General features: G+C 40.8%; 1 protein-coding gene across 1 annotated transcript; it reads left to right on the top strand.

The window, feature by feature from the left end:
- Window positions 1–515: 515 nt before the first annotated feature.
- LOC149749490 (protein TASOR 2-like) lies at window positions 516–16,952 on the top strand. The gene is given in 6 exon segments (XM_089908626.1): window positions 516–1,290; window positions 6,639–6,881; window positions 10,646–11,469; window positions 11,471–11,523; window positions 11,850–12,279; window positions 15,473–16,952. Coding segments are annotated over 6 exon segments (3,777 nt in total). The 5' UTR covers window positions 516–530; the 3' UTR covers window positions 16,940–16,952.
- The last annotated feature ends 3,517 nt before the right edge of the window (window positions 16,953–20,469 follow it).

The raw sequence follows: 20,469 nt of genomic DNA, 5'->3' as shown, positions 1-20,469 counted from the left end.
CAAAGGCAGGTGGATTCTCAACCACTGCGCCACCAGGGAAGTCCCAGTATTTACTTTCTTAACTTTCATATGTAACATCAGCAGTGTTAATTATTTTTTATTATGTTGTACATTACATCTCTAGTACTTATTTATCCTATAACTGAAAGTTTGCACCTGTGACTACCTTCTTAAGAGAATTTGAAGTAGGTCATATAAGGTACAGATTAGATACATTTTAAAAGCAGAAGATGAGAATAGAAAAGTAATTCTGCCAACTCTAAATGCCGGTGCGTTGAGCCCACGCTGGGCTCCTGGTCAGATGAGATGGAGCTGCAGGCGGGCCTGCCTTCTTCATTCTCACCTGGTGATCCCATCTGAGTGACTCTTTTTTGGTTCTGTGTGTGCGTGTTTTCATATATATGGAGATAATATATGTTCATTAAGTGCATCCATAAGTCTTCTATTAATTGCTATTTAGATTACCATTTGAAACACTGTATCATATTTAACCATCCTGTAATTTTGTAATCTAAAGCGTTTTTTCCTGCATGTTTTTGAAAAAACAAGAACTTTGGGTTTTTAATACATGTGTATATATTTTAGGGCTGAAAGACTTGAAAGTTGAAGATGACATCTCATTGAAGGTGGTACCTATTTTACCTGCCCTTAATTGTGCCCTGCTGGAAGCAAAGAAATCATTTTCTGAAAAAGGAATCTGTCCAAACACATTAGTAAAGCATAATCTCCAAGAACTGTACAAGGTGGACAAAAGTCCTTCATTGACTGCTGCTTCTCAGGATGGAATTAAAGAGACTGCATTCTTTGGCAAAGTGTCCAGTGGTTTTGACTTGACTCCTCCAGCTGAAAAGTGCCCTTTACAGTCTTTAACTCAGTTGAGATCTTATTCTTCAAATCCTAATGGGTACATTTTGGAAGTATCTACTGCACTAGACTTATTGGCAGACTGTCCTCAGTCTCCATGTATTTCAGATGGAATTTGTGACGCTGGATCTTCTTTAGTTATGACTCCAAATGCTGAATTTCACGACTCAGCGGCAGAAGTAAGAAAAGAAACAGAAACACAAAAGAATTCTGAAGAGATGTTTAAAGCAAGGCAGGGAGCTCTGGTCCCATTAAGTCCCGCATCAAATCTGAGAGTTCAGCGTAAGAGAAAAGCAGGCACGCTGCCCGTGGTACAGAGTAAAAGGGTGAAGTTGTGCCGTCCCTTTCCCAGAAGAACTCGTGGTGGAGCAAAGAAGCGTCCACACTCTCGCACAACTCTCAAGTTCCGTCAGAAAAGAGAAAACGGTAAGCATGTTCTGTATGGATTTTCAGCTGAGCAATTAGTAATAACTGTTGTGTGTTAACCCTGTTCCTGTGTGACCATCCTGGACTGTAGCTTGACAGTGTCCGTTAGCTCTCTCCAGGTGATCTGTGTGCATGCTAAAGTTGGAGAAGCGCTAATCTAGATAACATGAAAATCAAGAAATAGGACAAAAGCCCACCCACCAAAAGCTTGTATTTCACTTGTAAAACTGCTCAAATCATCACTCAGTTATTTACTTACCTGTCTAAGAAGTACGGTATTTCAGATGGAATTTATTGATGCTGGATTTTCTTTAGTTATAACTCCAGGTGCTGAATTTCACGACTCAGCGGCAGAAGTAAGAAAAGAAACAGAAACACAAAAGAATTCTGAAGAGATGTTTAAAGCAAGGCAGGGAGCTCTGGTCCCATTAAGTCCCGCATCAAATCTGAGAGTTCAGCGTAAGAGAAAAGCAGGCACGCTGCCCGTGGTACAGAGTAAAAGGGTGAAGTTGTGCCGTCCCTTTCCCAGAAGAACTCGTGGTGGAGCAAAGAAGCGTCCAGACTCTCGCACAACTCTCAAGTTCCGTCAGAAAAGAGAAAACGGTAAGCATGGTCTGTATGGATTTTCAGATGAGCAATTAGTAATAACTGTTGTGTGTCAACCCTGTTCCTGTGTGACCATCCTGGACCGTAGCTTGACAGTGTCCGTTAGCTCTCTCCAGGTGATCTGTGTGCATGCTAAAGTTGGAGAAGCGCTAATCTAGATAACATGAAAATCAAGAAATAGGACAAAAGCCCACCCACCAAAAGCTTGTATTTCACTTGTAAAACTGCTCAGATCATCACTCAGTTATTTACTTACCTGTCCAAGAAATAAGGTATTTCAGATGGAATTTGTGATGCTGGATTTTCTTTAGTTATGACTCCAGGTGCTGAATTTCACAACTCAGCGGCAGAAGTAAGAAAAGAAACAGAAACACAAAAGAATTCTGAAGAGATGTTTAAAGCAAGGCAGGGAGCTCTGGTCCCATTAAGTCCCGCATCAAATCTGAGAGTTCAGCGTAAGAGAAAAGCAGGCACGCTGCCCGTGGTACAGAGTAAAAGGGTGAAGTTGTGCCGTCCCTTTCCCAGAAGAACTCGTGGTGGAGCAAAGAAGCGTCCACACTCTCGCACAACTCTCAAGTTCCGTCAGAAAAGAGAAAACGGTAAGCATGGTCTGTATGGATTTTCAGATGAGCAATTAGTAATAACTGTTGTGTGTTAACCCTGTTCCTGTGTGACCATCCTGGACTGTAGCTTGACAGTGTCCGTTAGCTCTCTCCAGGTGATCTGTGTGCATGCTAAAGTTGGAGAAGCGCTAATCTAGATAACATGAAAATCAAGAAATAGGACAAAAGCCCACCCACCAAAAGCTTGTATTTCACTTGTAAAACTGCTCAGATCATCACTCAGTTATTTACTTACCTGTCCAAGAAATAAGGTATTTCAGATGGAATTTGTGATGCTGGATTTTCTTTAGTTATGACTCCAGGTGCTGAATTTCACAACTCAGCGGCAGAAGTAAGAAAAGAAACAGAAACACAAAAGAATTCTGAAGAGATGTTTAAAGCAAGGCAGGGAGCTCTGGTCCCATTAAGTCCCGCATCAAATCTGAGAGTTCAGCGTAAGAGAAAAGCAGGCACGCTGCCCGTGGTACAGAGTAAAAGGGTGAAGTTGTGCCGTCCCTTTCCCAGAAGAACTCGTGGTGGAGCAAAGAAGCGTCCACACTCTCGCACAACTCTCAAGTTCCGTCAGAAAAGAGAAAACGGTAAGCATGGTCTGTATGGATTTTCAGATGAGCAATTAGTAATAACTGTTGTGTGTTAACCCTGTTCCTGTGTGACCATCCTGGACTGTAGCTTGACAGTGTCCGTTAGCTCTCTCCAGGTGATCTGTGTGCATGCTAAAGTTGGAGAAGCGCTAATCTAGATAACATGAAAATCAAGAAATAGGACAAAAGCCCACCCACCAAAAGCTTGTATTTCACTTGTAAAACTGCTCAGATCATCACTCAGTTATTTACTTACCTGTCCAAGAAATAAGGTATTTCAGATGGAATTTGTGATGCTGGATTTTCTTTAGTTATGACTCCAGGTGCTGAATTTCACGACTCAGCGGCAGAAGTAAGAAAAGAAACAGAAACACAAAAGAATTCTGAAGAGATGTTTAAAACAAGACAGGGAACTCTGGTCCCATTAAGTCCCGCATCAAATCTGAGAGTTCAGCGTAAGAGAAAAGCAGGCACGCTGCCCGTGGTACAGAGTAAAAGGGTGAAGTTGTGCCGTCCCTTTCCCAGAAGAACTCGTGGTGGAGCAAAGAAGCGTCCAGACTCTCGCACAACTCTCAAGTTCCGTCAGAAAAGAGAAAACGGTAAGCATGGTCTGTATGGATTTTCAGCTGAGCAATTAGTAATAACTGTTGTGTGTTAACCCTGTTCCTGTGTGACCATCCTGGACTGTAGCTTGACAGTGTCCATTAGCTCTCTCCAGGTGATCTGTGTGCATGCTAAAGTTGGAGAAGCGCTAATCTAGATAACATGAAAATCAAGAAATAGGACAAAAGCCCACCCACCAAAAGCTTGTATTTCACTTGTAAAACTGCTCAAATCATCACTCAGTTATTTACTTACCTGTCCAAGAAATAAGGTCATTCAGTTTCTGAACTGTCCTCGGACAAATTCGAGTGGAAGAAGAGGATCTGCTAAAATCAGGCACACTAAGAACAGATGGCAAAAACTGGTAAGTGATAGCCTGAACATGTTTAAAGAGGGGGGAAAGTGCCTGGACTCTCCCAGAACTAGAGCATCCTGGGGCAGAATTTCTAATCCTTTGTGTGTTTTAAAAGTGGTCGTCTGGATCCTACTACAGACCTACTGAAACAAGGTCCAGTGGCCTCGAGACATATATATTGAAACAGTTCCTCAAGTGGTTTTGTTGCCCCCTGAAAACTGAGGGAGAATCAGCATCCAGAGCCATTTAATGTTAGTCAAATGCACTTCAGTGAACAGAGCACGACAAATAACACAATTTTGGCTTAGAGTCATCTCAGATTATGTGTGGTGTATTTTGTTTAAAACTAGGGAACTTATGCTCTATGACCCCTTAGCGAAGAGGTGAGCAGACTTGGGCCAAAGGGTCCCTCAGGCATTACCTGTTGTCTCTGTACTTCACTGTGCTGGCACAGGTGGGCGGCTGTGACTGAGGTCTGGCCCTTCACAGAAAAAATTTGCCAACCCTATCTATAGTATTTTGAATTTTAAAATTCTGATGCCTAAAGAAGAAACACTGGAGGTGTGTGGATCCCCAGGATCCTAGATAATTAAGATTTTACCCTGTGGTTTAACAAGTAGTTATTTCTGGCCAATTATAGTTTGAGAAATTGTGTGTGTGTGTGTGTGTGTGTGTGTTTAGGAGGGTGGTAGAGAGAACGGCAGTATGAAGCAGCAACTCACACTCTACATTTCCTCACAAATTCCAGGCCAACCATATTGGGTTTCTCTCTATATGAACCATTTTAAAGGTATTAAATAAATTACCTATAATTCAACATATATGTTGTCACTGTTTCTCAAGTGTGCTAATTTCATCCACTATAAGAAATATGTTTTAGGGATGTCCCTGGCAGTACAGTGGTTACAACTCCACACTTCCAGTGCACAGGGCACGGGTTTGATCCCTGGTCAGGGAACTAAGACACAACATGCCACAGAGTGTGGCCAAAAAATGAACAACAACAACGATGTGATTAAACCAGCCAAGATGACTAAATATAATACCACAAAAGCTCAAAAAAAAAATAGAAAAGAAATACATTGTATATTGTAGTCCAGTACACACAAATTCATACATTACTGAAACAGAAATTTCAGGAAGCATTTACCCTAACTATGTGTAATACAATCTGATATCTTCTGTTTCATTTAACAAAGAATTCTGGTTGCAGCCCATTAAGTTTATTTTATAATACACCCATGGGTTATTGCATGCAGCTTGAGAAACATGTCATTGAGTGATGCAAATAAGCAGGGCAGTCCGTGCAGGGTCACCTGTTTCGTGTTTCTCCTTTTCCTCGCAGGACCTAGGTTGTGAGAGATGTTCCCCTCCCGCCCGTGCAGATGTTACGCTTCCCCTAGTCTTGATCATCTCATCTTATTTTCTTTCTCTTCTTAATTTAGTCTTAACAGTTTTCCTGCTTGACTTATATTTTGCCTTTTTTTATGCTAAAAATTTTAGAAATTGTAACCAGTATAAAATCAGAAGTCTTACTCTAAAAACAAAACTGCTGCTTTATTGCCTTTGATAGTTTAGTAGGGAAGAAAATAATTAGACCCAGGGAAATGTACAACATTAAGAGAGTCTAAAAGCTTTTTTAAAAAACCGTTTATTTTTCTAACCTTCAAAAGAATAAAATGAAACTGGTCTCTTTTCTACATTTCACTAATAACCATCACATTCTGAAACTGTTTAATATGTTTTCTGTTCTCAATCAATTAGAAATAGTATTTTCCATATAACGTGATTTTAAAATATTTGCAAACATTCACACGTGTGATTATTTTATATAGTCAATGGGGAAAACGTTTTCACAGGGAACATTTATTAACATTTTTTTTTAACTCTTAAAGGATTGAAACACTTTCTGCGTGTGATACAAGCAGGTTGTTAATAGTTTTTTCTCCTCATGTGCCTCCACCTTTAGTTCTTTCCTTCCTTCCCTGCGAGAAGTAAAGCTGAGCATTTTGTAAGAGAAATGAGCAATTATAATAGATTTATAGGAAGTTAAATCAGAAGAGGACTTTCTTCAATGTACCTTCCTCTGTCTTCTCTTAAGAGATGATTTTTCAGGCAGTGTTAAAGCTTTGATATTTAGGTGTAGTGAAGGAAAATATGTAAGATGGCTCTTTGTGAACCTACAGTCTCTTCTCTACAGTGTGATCATGGTTTTAACCACATGGCTTTGTGGGAGCTGTGTCGCTTTTGTGTAAATTGAATTATCCGTCACCCTGTGCTGTGAACTAGCATGTTCAGCCTTACCTGCCACATCAGTCAGCAAAGATTATGGAATCTTTTTTAAAAATTAAGTCATGCCTTGTTTCTATAAAGTTACTACTCTGATATTTTTCTCCTAATCCTAATTAGGGGTATAGACCAACACTTAGCAAGTTCAAAAATCTTTTAATGAAATACCCCCAATTTTATATTTTATTCCCCATTATTAAAGTTTCCCCCCCAAAACAAATCAAAGGAAAGCTATGCTGATAAATATGTGCGCCCCCTACCCCTTAGAAAACGGTGTCTTTTCTGCATAAGGTGCTGAAGTGCTGACTGCACAGTTTGTACAGACAACCAAATTGGATTGGAAAAACCAAGAAGCTCCTATTTCTAAAGCTGTTCCAGGGTCAACGAATGCTAAAAGGGCAAGGAAACGAGAGACATCTCCAGTCAAAACTGTTCCAAGGGCTGAGCCACCTGTGAAGAATTCTCCACAAAAACAGAGGGAAAATATAGTAAAAGGCAATCAGAATCCCAGAATCAGAAAGCAGCCACAACCTGGTAAGAAGTCCTCTTCCTGTAAATTTCAGCACCGTAATACAGACTAATCGAGATTATAAAGTAGTATATTGAAACAGTATAAGATCAGTTGAAATCTGTCACGTTCTTGTGGTCTTCTTTAGTTCAGACACTGACAGGACAAGTAACTTGGTTTCCCATTGTGAATAAATAAGAAAGTGCCAAGATTCATACCTTCACTAAATAGACCCTACTTTTCATTCTGCAGAAAGCCTGAACATGAACTGTTTAGCAGAGTTAAAGTATAAATGGCCTTTTTTAATGACTAAATTCACAAGCAAGTAGCATCTGGCAGTATTTTTCTGGACCATAATCAGTTATAGAAGATATTATAAGTTTGTCCAGAGGGAACTGTAAAGACATGGTTCAAAGCAGTCAGTAATCTCGAATCCTGTATTTCACTTGTATTTTTTCTTGTTTTTTTTCGGTACGTGGGCCTCTCACTGCTGTGGCCTCTCCCGTTGCGGAGCACAGGCTCCAGACGCGCAGGCTCAGCAGCCGTGGCTCACGGGCCCAGCCGCTCCGCGGCATGTGGGATCTTCCCGGACCGGGGCACGAACCCATGTCCCCTGCATCGGCAGGCGGACTCCCAACCACTGCGCCACCAGGGAAGCCCCTGTATTTGGTTTCAAAAGGCATTAAATTAATTTTAAAAGCAGTTTTACTTTTCTACTTCTACTTGTGCGGAAGTGAATAACCAAGTCTCCTTCTGTGAGCCAGCAGCTGACTGCTGGTTCCGTGTTCCACCTGCTGGAACCTCCTCGTTGCTGGCACGTTCCCTCATCACCGCGGACCTCACTTTTCTCCCAGCTCCATGTCCCTCTTCACACCCGTCTCTCTGAGTAGAGTGCAGCTCCACCAAGCTGCAAAATCTATACATTTTACAGTATCTTCGGTATTGAGTCCTACTGTGTTGTATGTGTGGTGGTGTTTTTTGTTTAGAAAAACCTTCATTTCCTCATATCTCTGTATTTCCATCAGTTTTCTGTCTAATCTCATGATTCTACTTTCTCTCATCTACCTTTAGGTTTTTTAAAAGCCTCAAATTTAGTGGAATTCAGGGAAAGAAACTCTTGTTTTTTTGGGGTGATGGTATTATGGATGAGCTTGGTTTTTTCTTTCCTCATTGTTTAAAAAAATTTTTTTGGCCACACCTTGCAGCATGTGGGATCTCGGTTCCCTGACCAGGGATCGAACCCCCACTGCCTGCATTGGAAGCGCAGAGTCTTAACCACTGGACCACAGGGAAGTCCCTTTCCTCAGTTTCGTTAATGTTGTTTATGGCTGAAGATTTTTCTGAAAGCTCCTCAGTCATATCACCGTACAGCCTGTAGAGAGTCATACCCAACACAGCCTCTCTGCTTGTCTCCCCAGGCAGTTACGAGGTGGTCTTACCCACGGGTCCACATTTCTCTCCTGCCGTTTCCCAATGCGTGCCTTCCCTGCCAGGCACATGGTGCCACCCACACGAACCACGCCTGTTGTCACTCCTGTGCAGTCCCCTCTGCTCAGCTAAGTCCACCCGGAGTCATTTCCTGATGCTCTGATCTGCACTCATTTCTCCTTTTTTTTCCATTTCTTTTTTGGGTTTTTGAGAACGTTAAAGAGTTAATTCATACTATTTTCCAATCATCTGGTGTGTCTTGGTCCTGTCTTTCCAATTAGTTTGTAAACAGGATGAGTATAGATACATACATAATGCATTGTATTCCCAGCCTTGTCATTAGAATTCCTTGTGCTGAATTGGCTTCTATATACTTGTAGGCTAATCGATTAGTGGGAGGAGGTGTGCAACTGGGCATTGGCAGAAAAGTGAGCCCAGAAAATGAAAAGTTTCCAGAATGGGTATTCAGAAATAGGGCGATTTGTATTGCAAGTGTCTGTATATATTGTGCAGCCACATTCCAAGTTAAAATTTTAAGATTACCACCTTTTAAATAATGTGTTAATTTTTTCTTTTATTTCTTAATCACCCATGCTAATCCACTTCATTTCTTTTACTTGAAATATCAGAGTTTAAGAAGGCTCAATCATTTTGTTACTGAAACTAATGGTTTTCTGTCCTTTTTAAAGTTTTCAATATAGTTTTTATTTACTGAACTCTTTAATTTTTTATAATTTATTTGGCATCATTTTATCTATATTTCTTAAAAGAGATAGATGATCAGTATTGTATTTTTAATTAATTGAAAACCTCTAGCAAGTCAGTTATTAAATGATTTACCTGAAATGACACATATGAAAATGAACCCTTTTTCTTGACTCAATACAGTGTTCTCTAGATTCGACCTTCCTCATAGTGATACTCAGTGTAAGAACCATAGTATTTAAGGATAGAATGAACTTAGTGTCAGTAAACACATCAGATCCTAAAATGAATGTGTTTCCAGTACACCCGGAGGGTTCACGAGACAGCCCTCTTTGGGCCACTTTCTCGTACCTCACCCCGTTGGGCTTTGATATTTTAAATAAAAACTGGGCAGTGGTTGATTAATTTTACCCTCCTCACCATACACACACTCTTGTCATTCTGTTTGATGACCTCATAGGCCAGAGTTTTCTCTGTAAATGTACTGTCATTGGGCTTTGCAGACAGGTTAGTAATTTATTTCAGACCTGCTACTGCTAATTATAAAGAGGAGCACAGTTGGCTTTTCTGTCCATCCAGCCACCTGCTACAGGGACTCACTGCCCAGTATTGTTGAGAACTTTGTCCTTCATGATAATCACATTTTAAAAGGCTGAATCAAAGTCCTGAGAAGGCAAGTAAACCACCTGAGAATGTTAGTTTTCTGACCGAATGCCAGTGGGTAGATTTGAGTACCTGCTGTAAGGAGAATTATCAGTAGATGAGGAGATTTGCTTTTTTGCAGATAGAATAGAGAGGAAATGTTTTTAATGCAGAAACTGAAGTTTTAAAACTTGAAATTAATTGGCGATTCTGAATATTCTTACTTTTCTCATTTTTTATTTGTATCGTAACGTATTATAATTAAACATCAGTACGGTTAAAAATCATCTCTATTTTGAACTTAGGTGGTTTCTCTAATAACTTGCCAAGGGAAATGATTTCTAAGAAAGTACATTAACCTTCTATAATATACACTTTAAACTTAGAAATTCTTAGATTCTCACTAGATTGTAAGCTCTCTGAGGGCAGGAGTCTTGTTTTCTTGTTTTTGTTTTTTTCTCTTTGTATATTTCTTTAGCTGAGCAGTATGCCTTGTGTGTAGGTCAGTACATGCAGGTTTTTTTTTGTTTGTTTGTTTTTGTTTTTTTGCGGTACGCGGGCCTCTCACTGTTGTGGCCTCTTCCGTTGCGGAGCACAGGCTCCGGACGCGCAGGCTCAGTGGCCACGGCTCACGGGCCCAGCCGCTCCGTGGCATGTGGGATCTTCCTGGACCGGGGCACGAACCCGTATGCCCTGCATCGGCAGGCAGACTCTTAACCACTGCGCCACCAGGGAAGCCTGAGTACATGCAGTTTTGAAGGGTGATTTCTTTTTAAATTAATATGCACATTCCTTAAGACTTGTTCCTTGGTAAATACATTATAATACATCAGGAAGTTGGACAAGACCTCACTCTGGTAATAAAAATTTAACATACAATTTATGCAACATATCAAGAGGTTTTTCTTGAATATGTTGACTTAACTGTTGATTTTCACTGAACCATAGGAATATGACAAAGAATTAATTCTATGGAAATCAAGTGTTATGTGTCTTTTTTTCTTTTATGCTGAAGCCAAAGGAGAAACTTCTTCACAGCTTCAATCAGAAATTTCAGATGGTCGAGAAGATGTTATTAGCATAAGTACAGCTCAACCAGAAAATATCACAGTGGCTCCAGAAGACCCACCTGAAAACTCCATTGTCAACTGTGACTCCCAGGCCCTAAATATGTTGGCTGATCTTGCATTAAGCGCTGCTACCTCTACCACACCATCTTCTGAGCCCAGAAACTTGCCCTGCTCCTCTGAATTGCCACAGAACGATGTTTTGCTTTCTAAAGAACATTCTTTGCGTGGTACATCAGACCATGAATATCACAGAGGAGTTAAAAGTCAAAAAGGTGGACCGTTATCCAAGCCCTCCTCTGATAAGGGTAATCTGACATCAGACCCCACGGTCAGCCAGGAGGAAGAAAGCTTGGTTGCTGGCATTCAGGCCCCTGCAGAAGCCCAGTCAGCACTGCCCGAGGAAACCCTAGAAAGTTCCGACGCAAGCCAAAGCTCTGTCGTTGCTGTGGAGCATTCCTATGCCCTGCTCCTTGCAGAACATTCAAAGAAGCATCTACAGCAGAGAGGGGCCCCAGGCCCTGCGTTTGCCAAGAATGGCACAAGAGGCCCTGAAGCGGGAACCCCAGTGGGGAAAGTGATGCCATTTCGGCATCAGCAGGTCACCTCCCCACTGCAGCAGCTTTCCGAGGCCCCAGCGCTCAGGCGCAGGAGCGGGGTGCTGCCCTCCAGCCTGCAGGACTTCTGCCGCTCTCGTGCCGTATTCAGCTGTGACGGCTCCTTTAAGGTCACTTTCGTATGGGAAGCAGATTACGTGTTCAGCTTAGACGGCAAGTAAGTATAGCAACAACCCCCTGGAGAAGACTGTAGTCAGAGCACTACACGGGTGAGTGGGAGTGACCCTGGATGAAAGTGGATGAACTTTTCTGTTGAGATAAATGTAGCGAGAAGGGATACTTGTGCTAAACTCTGGGGAGGGAGAAGGAAGTGTGTAAGATCCAGTAACTTGGGAATAATACCAAGCAGATTCACTGTAATCATTTGTTATATCAACTTCATTTTTATTTTACTCATTGTTTCATGTTCATGTAATTTTTAAAATAAAAATGAACACAAAAACTAAGGTTAATAATTAAGGCACTTACTTATAAGATAATCAACTAAAATAGTCATTTTCAATGATTTTGGTTTCTTCTTTCTTTAAAATCTCAGGCCTTGGAATACTGATTTACCAGATACCATGGAAGAAGTGAAGCTTTTACTTCATATGTGGGTAGCTCTGTTTTATAGCAATCAAAACAAAGTCATACAATCATCCCGAAAAGTAGTAGAACACAGCAACCCAGCAAAATACGTGTGCATAAATAGCACGTTAGAATCGTTTGAATTCAGTGAAATTGAAGAGTCCTCCGGTGTGGAAAGGTGCTCCGTAGACCCTCTGTTGGAGACTAATGAGGCTCCCAGAGGTCCTACTGCCAAAGTGTCCTTCCCAATCACTGACCCCCTGCTTCCTTTCATGAAACCACCGCCTGTGAGAGGCTTGGAGCTTTGGGTGCAGAATGAACAGAAAGAAATGTTTGCAACAGCAGGTCATCCAGAGACCCCAGAAAGCCAGAATTTCATCTATTCCTGTAATAATGAGGTAGGTCAAGCTGAATACTGTAAATGCTGGTGTTATTTTTGAAGAAATATTTTTTGTACGTAAAATCACATTCATAACAAGGCATTGGTTTCTTTTAGGAAAGTGGATTCTCTAGCTATGTAAAGGATTAGAATGCCAGAAACTTAGTTTACAAAGTCTGGATTGTCTGCAGGTGGAGCTTATCTACCATCCTGATTGAAGAAACAAAAGGAGGAAAAAAATCGTAGGCCTCAGATGATCTGGGAGCCAACCATAATTATGTAGCTTTTCAGTTGTATGATTTGGGGCAAATTACTTGTTCTCTGAGCTTATTATCTTTTAAAAGAGGTGAATAATACTTATTCTGTTTACCTATAATAGTGTTTATGGATCAAATGCAGTAATAATAAATATAAAAAATCTTTGATAAACCTTAAAGGAAACTAAAATTGAATATATTAAAAAATATTTTTAAAAACAAATCCTGAGGGCTTCCCTGGTGGCGCAGTGGTTGAGAGTCCGCCTGCCGATGCAGGGGACACGGGTTCGTGCCCCGGTCTGGGAAGATCCCACATGCCGCGGAGCGGCTGGGCCCGTGAGCCGTGGCCGCTGAGGCTGCGCGTCCGGAGCCTGTGCTCCGCAACGGGAGAGGCCACAACAGTGACAGGCCCGCGTACCACCAAAACAGAAAACAAATCCTGAGACAGTAAATAAAATGCCAGACCTCTCATAGTCTGCAGATAACTGTTTGTAAATATGAAAAATACACTTTGTTTCATTTCACTGTTCTCAACTGATAGGACGGATAATCGAATTTTTTTTTTTTTTTTTTTTTTTTTTTTGCGGTACGCGGGCCTCTCACTGTTGTGGCCTCTTCCTTTGCGGAGCACAGGCTCCAGATGCGCGGGTTCAGCGGCCACGGCTCACGGGCCCAGCCGCTCCGTGGTATGTGGGATCTTCCCGTACTGGGGCACGAACCTGTATTCCCTGCATCGGCAGGCAGGCTCTTAACCACTGCGCCACCAGGGAAGCCTGATAATCGAATTTTAATTGGAGCAAATTAAAAAGTTGTATCAAGATTCTAAGTAAATGGATTGACAAAATACCTGCCTTTTTAAGCTTTCAGAGCAGATTTATTACAGAATAATTTTACATGGGTTTGGGCACCTTCAGTGCCTGTGTTAACATTGAGTTTCTGTACCTGGGCTTCCGTGGGGATTTGCAGGTCCAGGGGTGAGCCTCAGAGGGTCTGTGAGTGTCTGCAGATGCTCATCTTCATCAGAATGAAGACTGGTGGAACGCTGTGGGCCAGAGACTGGTCTGAGCCCTTCACTCGCATTAGCTCAGTTAATTCTCACACGGCCGGGTGAGGTAAGGACCGTGCCACCCATCTTATAGGTGAGAAGACTGAGGATGGAGAAGTACAGAATGGCCTGGAGGCACATAGTAAATTGTCCGGCCAAGACTCAGATCTGGACACTCTAGCTGTTTCTCAGTGTCTAATTCTGTGGATGTATTTATGTATATATATGCACATATGTGTGTGTTTATATGTGTACACATAAAATATATGTTACGTGTGTATGCGTTCTTTTTCTGAGGATGGGGTTCATAAATTTCATCTTATTCTCAAAGAGATACATAAAATCACTACCTTAGAATAAGAAAGTATTTATGTTTAGTCAGGCAGATTTTAATTATTACATATATATTTATACACACACTAGTTTCTTATAAAGTATTTTCGGTCGTGGTAATATATATTAACTTACTTTAGTAATGTCCAATTAGGAATGATTTTCTTGCAAACATGAAAGAGTATTAAGTAGAAAGTAGAATGTTAAAATTAACGATTCCTAACACTTTCTATAGCATATACTTAGAAACATGTTTCCGTCATCTTCTTGAATACTGTACCCATACTTTAAAGGTGCACACACATCCTGTACCACTCCCTATTCTAGGGCAAACTAGGATTATCAAAGTTTTCATTTCACTAAGAGCACAGGCATGGTGAGATTCACGACTATGGCCCAACATTATCAGCCACAGTACGATTGGGAGGGTCATAGAACTGTTCTCAGAATGAGTGTGCCATCAAGAGTTTTCTACGCTTTGTATCTGGCCAGTCGTGTCCCCTTAAAACCAAGTCTCAGCTCCTCCCTGCCAATTGCTCAGGTCAGTGTCTTTCTTTGACTAAGGCAGAAATGTTTTTAACAAGAGATTTGAAACACAGGTCCTGACTTACAACACGACTGCTTCAAAATCTGGCAGGAAATCTGTGGCCGTAGTGTTCCAGAGCTACAGGTGTAGGTCAACTGTATGGTCAATCCACTTTACCATATTCTGAACAAGACCATTCTTCAGCCTTTAAAAAAAAGAAGAAAAGAAACAGCCTTTTTATGAGGTTATCAAAATTGTCCAGAGGTATTTCTGTTACTGTTTATGCTAAATCCTTTCTGGTACTGTTTAAATCAGTCCTTTTAGTTGAGTTTATTAATGCAAGCTGCACTGTGTTTTCTGCTGCTTTGTTGAATAGGGAGGTATTAAACTGAGAGAGAGATTATGTCCAGTTATAAGCTAAGAAGACAGCTAAGGGGTAAGGGACTTTTATTTAACAAGATAGAGATTGATACCTTGGGAAAGCTGCTTATCAGTGTATTCTGAGTACAAGAGATAATAATTAGTGTTTCCTCATGGGAACATTCCAGATGACAGTGCATTTATAGTCTAATTGAAAGCTGGTGTTTAAAATAAGTTATTCTTTGCTTTAAAGATTATCTTTTAATCTTACTAAAAATAATTTAAATTAATTGAGCACTTTTTCCTCTACTGCTGCATTTCTGAATTAAGTGATGCTATTTAGCAAACAGTCTGCATTTTCAAGTCTTTAAATTGCTAGTGGTCTAGCCGCTTTTCTTCCCAAAAGTCCATTAAAAAAAAAAACAAAAAAACAAGGCTGTGCAACTAAGAAAGTTTTGGAGTTCTCGTGTGTGTGTATTTAGATAAAACAAATTCCTATTTGGGGGGTATTTTAAGCCTAAGAAGAGAGGGATTTGCTTGATCTCTACCCTATGAAGATTCAAAAGAACAGAGCAAACTAAAATTGATCTTTGTCTGTTCTGTTCTTCACATATGTAAATGCTTGAAAAAAAGATCTATTTGGCCCTTGATTTTTTAAATTAATTTATTTCTTTTGCTTTTATCATTTCAGATAATTGGGGGGAAAGCCGAACAAGAGTCATCAGATAAACTAGAGACCTCTAATCTGGTGCTTTCTAGCATTGGAAGTACCCAAACTAATGGATCTTCTATTCCTGCTGAAGATAAAACCTTTGAGCCACTTGATGGCACACAGGTGACATCTTATAATGATACTGTCACACAGTCCACATTCGCCAGGACTTACGATGGGATCAGCAATCCGTCAATGATTTTTCAAAAGTCTGTGTACAGCACCCTTGAAAGCAAAGTTGATGTTTTTCATGCAAAAATGCAAACAAAAACAGGTGCTTTGCAGGGCTTTATCCAGCATAGCAGCCTTATAATCAAAGAATGTCAGTCATCCTTGGAAGGGGAGGATGATACGGAGTATGGAGTGATTAATCTGGAACGAGTTACATTCAGTTTTGAAAAAAATGCCTATGCACCAATACAGACAGAAGTTGTAAACAGAGCTGATAAACCTACACCCTTTAATGTGGAGTTGATTAAACAAGTATCACCTGCTACAAGCCTTAGACATCCTGTGTCCGCATTTGAAAAGACACAGGGTCTTAGGGACGTTCCCTCTCTGGCAATGTCAGGACAACAAGGCGCTAAGTACCTTTGTGCCTTCTCAGTGAGTAGAGAGATACTTGCTAAAGAAATGTGTTCATTACAGAAAGGGCAGGCTGTTGCAGGCTCACCATCGCCGTCTGATAATTGCCTTGTAACAGAGGCATTATCACTAGTTAAAAGTTCTAGTTATTTGTTACCCAGAGAAGAAATGAAGCTCTCTCAAGAATGTTTTCTGTCGAGCCAGAGTCTCTTCAGCATCTCTTCGGAAGACACTGTAGAGTCGTCCCAGCTTGAAGAAGTAGTCTCATCGTCAGCTTCTGATCCCTTGGAAGAAAAAGATTCACTTGACTGCATCCCATCAGTGAGGAATGCTTCGGATGGCTCTTCAGAACTAAAGAATGACAAGAGTGGTCTAAACAGTGAACACATGAGTTTTGAAACATTTAATTCTGCATTTACCAAACAAACCAGCCTATCTGTGAATAGAGAGGAAGTCAGCCTCGAGTTATCAGAGGAGGATTCTGACCTTGACCTCACTCTCACCATATCACCGCCCACGAGTCCCTGGGAAGAAGCATCCGCTGGTGAGATGGAGCAGCAGCAGGAGGCCCCGTTACCCTGCTTAGAGCTTCAGGAGACAGCGGAAGAAATAATTGAGCCTGAAGAGGTGCCTGATGTGAACTCTGCTGATCACACGTCAATGAAACCACGAGAAAGTGAGAGAAAAGGTGATAACTTACAGACAGTGGCTTTCATACTTTCGAAAGAAACCTGTGCCCTTGAGGTTGCAGAGGAAGTTCAAGTTGGTTCAGACTTCTCCTTCAGTTGTTTTTTTTGTTTGTTTTTTTTTTGTTTGTTTTTGTTTCTGTTTTTTTTTCCCCTCCTTCAGTTCTTTAATTAAAGAAGTGTCACCAGCTTCTAGTCCTGACTGCCAGGTACCAGGTGAAGAAGCACAGCCAGCTTGGGCTGTATTTCCAAGTAGTTTTAAACTCTGTGATGCACACTATGAGAAAACTGACAGATCCTCCCAGGTTGAAACAGTAGATTTGGCCATAACAGAAAAAGAAAATTCTTTTGTTGGTCCCACCCATCCAGTGGGACAAGATAACTTAACTCAGATATAGAAGGAAAAATACCAAAATTTAATAACGATGATATTTTGTGGGATTTTAATTTTATTCTTTATGTTTTCCCTGTATTTTCTACGGTCGGAATGACTACTTTTACAGGCAGAAAAAAATAATAATGCTTAGTTTTGTTTTTTTTTAAATCAAAGTAAGAAATCAGCCAGGTTATTACAATTCATTGTCCAACTTCTTACCTCGCCTCAGCCATGTAAAACGGGGGTTGACCGAGACTTGGAAGAACCACCCAGACTGGCAGTGGCAGCATGGTTGTGTGAATGAAATGCAATGACTTTTCTCCGGTAACTTGCGGAGAAGACCTAATAAAAGCATCTTGAATAAGGTCATTACCCCTTCAAAGGAGGAGGAAGGCTGTGTCATAGCCTGACATGCCTATTTCTAGTACTCGCCTTTGTGTGAGAACAGCATGACTGGATTATCAGCAAAAGAATCTTAGGAAAAGGCCCTGCCAATAAGGAGTCAAAGTCATGTGAAAGGGTCAGAGGAAGAAAGACCAAGGACTCAGTGTGGGAGGGACTTCCCAGACATACTGTACAACAGACAGAAAATAGGCACCTTCCTCACCGTCATGAGGAGTAATTCACATCCTGTGACATTGCTTTCTGTCCTTGATTATCTCAAATACAAGAAAATATTATCAATCAGCCTTTCTGAAAAGTACCAATACCAATGATCCACATTTCCTTTTCCTTCATTTGTCTGTTAACAGTGTTGATGTAAACCTTCCTGAAATAGAAGGCAGCACATTTCTTAAAATATGTTTTTGATGAGTGGTGCTCCCCACTTTCCCTTTCCTATTATTTCCCATGCCTCTCACAAGAAAAAGAAAAGAATTCAAAATTTTTTCCCCAATTGATCATGCTTTGGTTAGCGGGGGAGTTTTAAAGCTACCTTTCCCAATTTGGGTTATTTCCATAACAAACAAAAAGAACTATATTGCCAGTATTACTAAGAACATGCATAAAAGGATGCTTAATCCGTTTCGATAAGCTATTCACAGGCATAAAGAAACATTCAGAGAGGTTAGTCATTGTCATGAGAAGCTCAGGAAAACTATCACTTTCAAATGCAGTATTTAGGACACACTCCCGTGCATTGAGTCATCCCTCCAGCATTTGCGGAGCTGCCACTGACTAAGCAGAGGGGGTTGGCCGAAGGAGCTAGCCTTGTGTGACATGCCAGCCCAGGCCTGCCGATGAAAAGCATGTAGAAGGACATCGTGGAAAATTCCTAGGTCCTGAAATCCCAGCGCCAAGTAAGGGGAAGTTGCAGAGGTTGCAGTGCGGGTGCACAAGAAGGAAGGCTACAGAAGTACAGCACAGAAAGACTTCCAGGGCCCACGCTGCCAAAATGAGGCCTGGAGAACATTGATTTGCAGAGCAGCAGGACCGATGCCTTTCGAGATAGGGTACAGTGTTTCTGGATGCTGATGGAGCCTCTTGAAAGGTAGATCAATTTCTGGGGTCCCTTTTAGGGAGACTCTCACCCCGGGCAGGCTGCTGACCATCACCGCTGACCTGAGCACAGCTATATACAGAAGGATGACACCAGGAAGCCTAGGTCTGTGCCTTTGGAAAGAAAAGCATCACACTCAGAGAGTCTGGGGAGCTTTTATTGATATTAAGCAACAGATTCACAGGTGTCAATATAATATAGAAGCCAAACTTCATTTAAAGTCTATAACTGTAGGAAAGCTTATATATGACTTCCAGATCCTCACAAATCCATTTGTTTCAGAAAAGATTCTAAAGAAGAAGTCTGGAAAATCCTTAATTAAATTTTGGGATTTAGATGATGATGGGATACAGAATAAAGGAGGTCTCACAGATCTTTGGGGTTGATCGGAGGAAGGCCACATGGAGGAAGTGACTTAGGAATTTTCTTGTGAAAGTTTTGTTTATTTAGGGGCGCTGCTGGTTTGGCATAAATGGGACTTTCTCAAGTATCACTAATGAAATAACTAACCTCCATTCTATGAGTGTTTTCACCTGCAGCCCATCTGCTGCCAGGACGGAAGACAATGTAGCCTACATGCATAGCCATTTTCCCCAGTAGGTAGCATCCTATTTATGGAATAGTTCTTGGTTATTTTATTTTAAAGACGGAATTATCAATTTTGTATTTGTCCGGGTGATTTAACTACAGCTTACCTAGACATCGGTGATGCCAACAACAAATGAGTATTTTCCCTTTTCTTTGAAAACCTTTGATTTATATGAGAAGACTGTTCTGTGTACCTCAGTGTTCTACAACTTGGGGGAACATTTTTCTTCGTGTTTTACACATTGCCAGAATGTCTGACTTTGTTGTCTGGCTTTGTTCACAGCAGCACTGTAGTTTTCCATTAGTTTTGGGTTACAGTGTTCAATATTATTGTTTTAAATTATTCTCATTTTAAGCAGAATAGCTTCAAAGCTATTCATTGAAATTAATGATAAAAATAAGGATTTTACAAGTGTGCTCAGTTGTAGCAAAAATAAGTCTATTTTAACCCGTAGCTTTGTTTTTGCACGTTAAGGTCAGAAATGCACATGTAATGCATGTTGGAGTCTGTTTTAAAGGTTTTACCACCTGTGTAAAAACTAACATCTTCAATGGTTTTATCTGCTGTTATTCATGCTACACTACATAAACATTTTTTTCCTAAATGGTACAAATTTATAAACTGTCATTTTCACTTACTCAGTTTTTGTAAACAGCGTACTACAAAAATCAACCCTCTGAGGAAGAAATAATCATTTATTTATATTAGAAATAATTTCTACACCAATCTTTAAAACTCAAAACCAAGCAACAACATTGGTAAGATACATAGTATCTATTTGGAACAAAGGTTTTTGTACCTAATTTGTTTCATTTTAATAAAGACAACTAAAAATCATTCAACTGCTTCTGCAATGATTTTATAGCAAATATTAAATTTGTAAGAGAATGTTTTACAGCACTTTAAATTTTTTAGGCCATTTAGCAGAATAAGTAGCTTCCAAAAGAATCCTACCACTTACCTCACTTTGGCCGCCATCTGTCAAGCCTCATCCCCGCAGGCCTGCCCGGTGCTTTCCCCTCCCTCGTGCGGTGCCGAGCAGCAGGCTCCAGCAAGAGGACACCTCACAACTCTCCAATTGGCCCTTCCAGGGGGTCATGTCAGCCTGCACAGGAACTTCCCTCAAAAGCCATTTATCTGCTTTTAAACTCCCCCTACAGAACCGAAAGTGTTCCTTTCCCCTCGGTATGTTCTTAGGAGGAGGAAGAATGACTGAGTTTTAATTCTTACCCTAGCTCTTGC

This window comes from Delphinapterus leucas, chromosome 3 (assembly GCF_059928025.1).
Source record: "Delphinapterus leucas isolate spDelLeu-1000000601 "Yukka" chromosome 3, BTC_Dleu_Yukka2, whole genome shotgun sequence".
Taxonomy (NCBI): Eukaryota; Metazoa; Chordata; class Mammalia; order Artiodactyla; family Monodontidae; genus Delphinapterus; species Delphinapterus leucas.
This window is presented reverse-complemented; position numbering and strand designations above follow the sequence as displayed.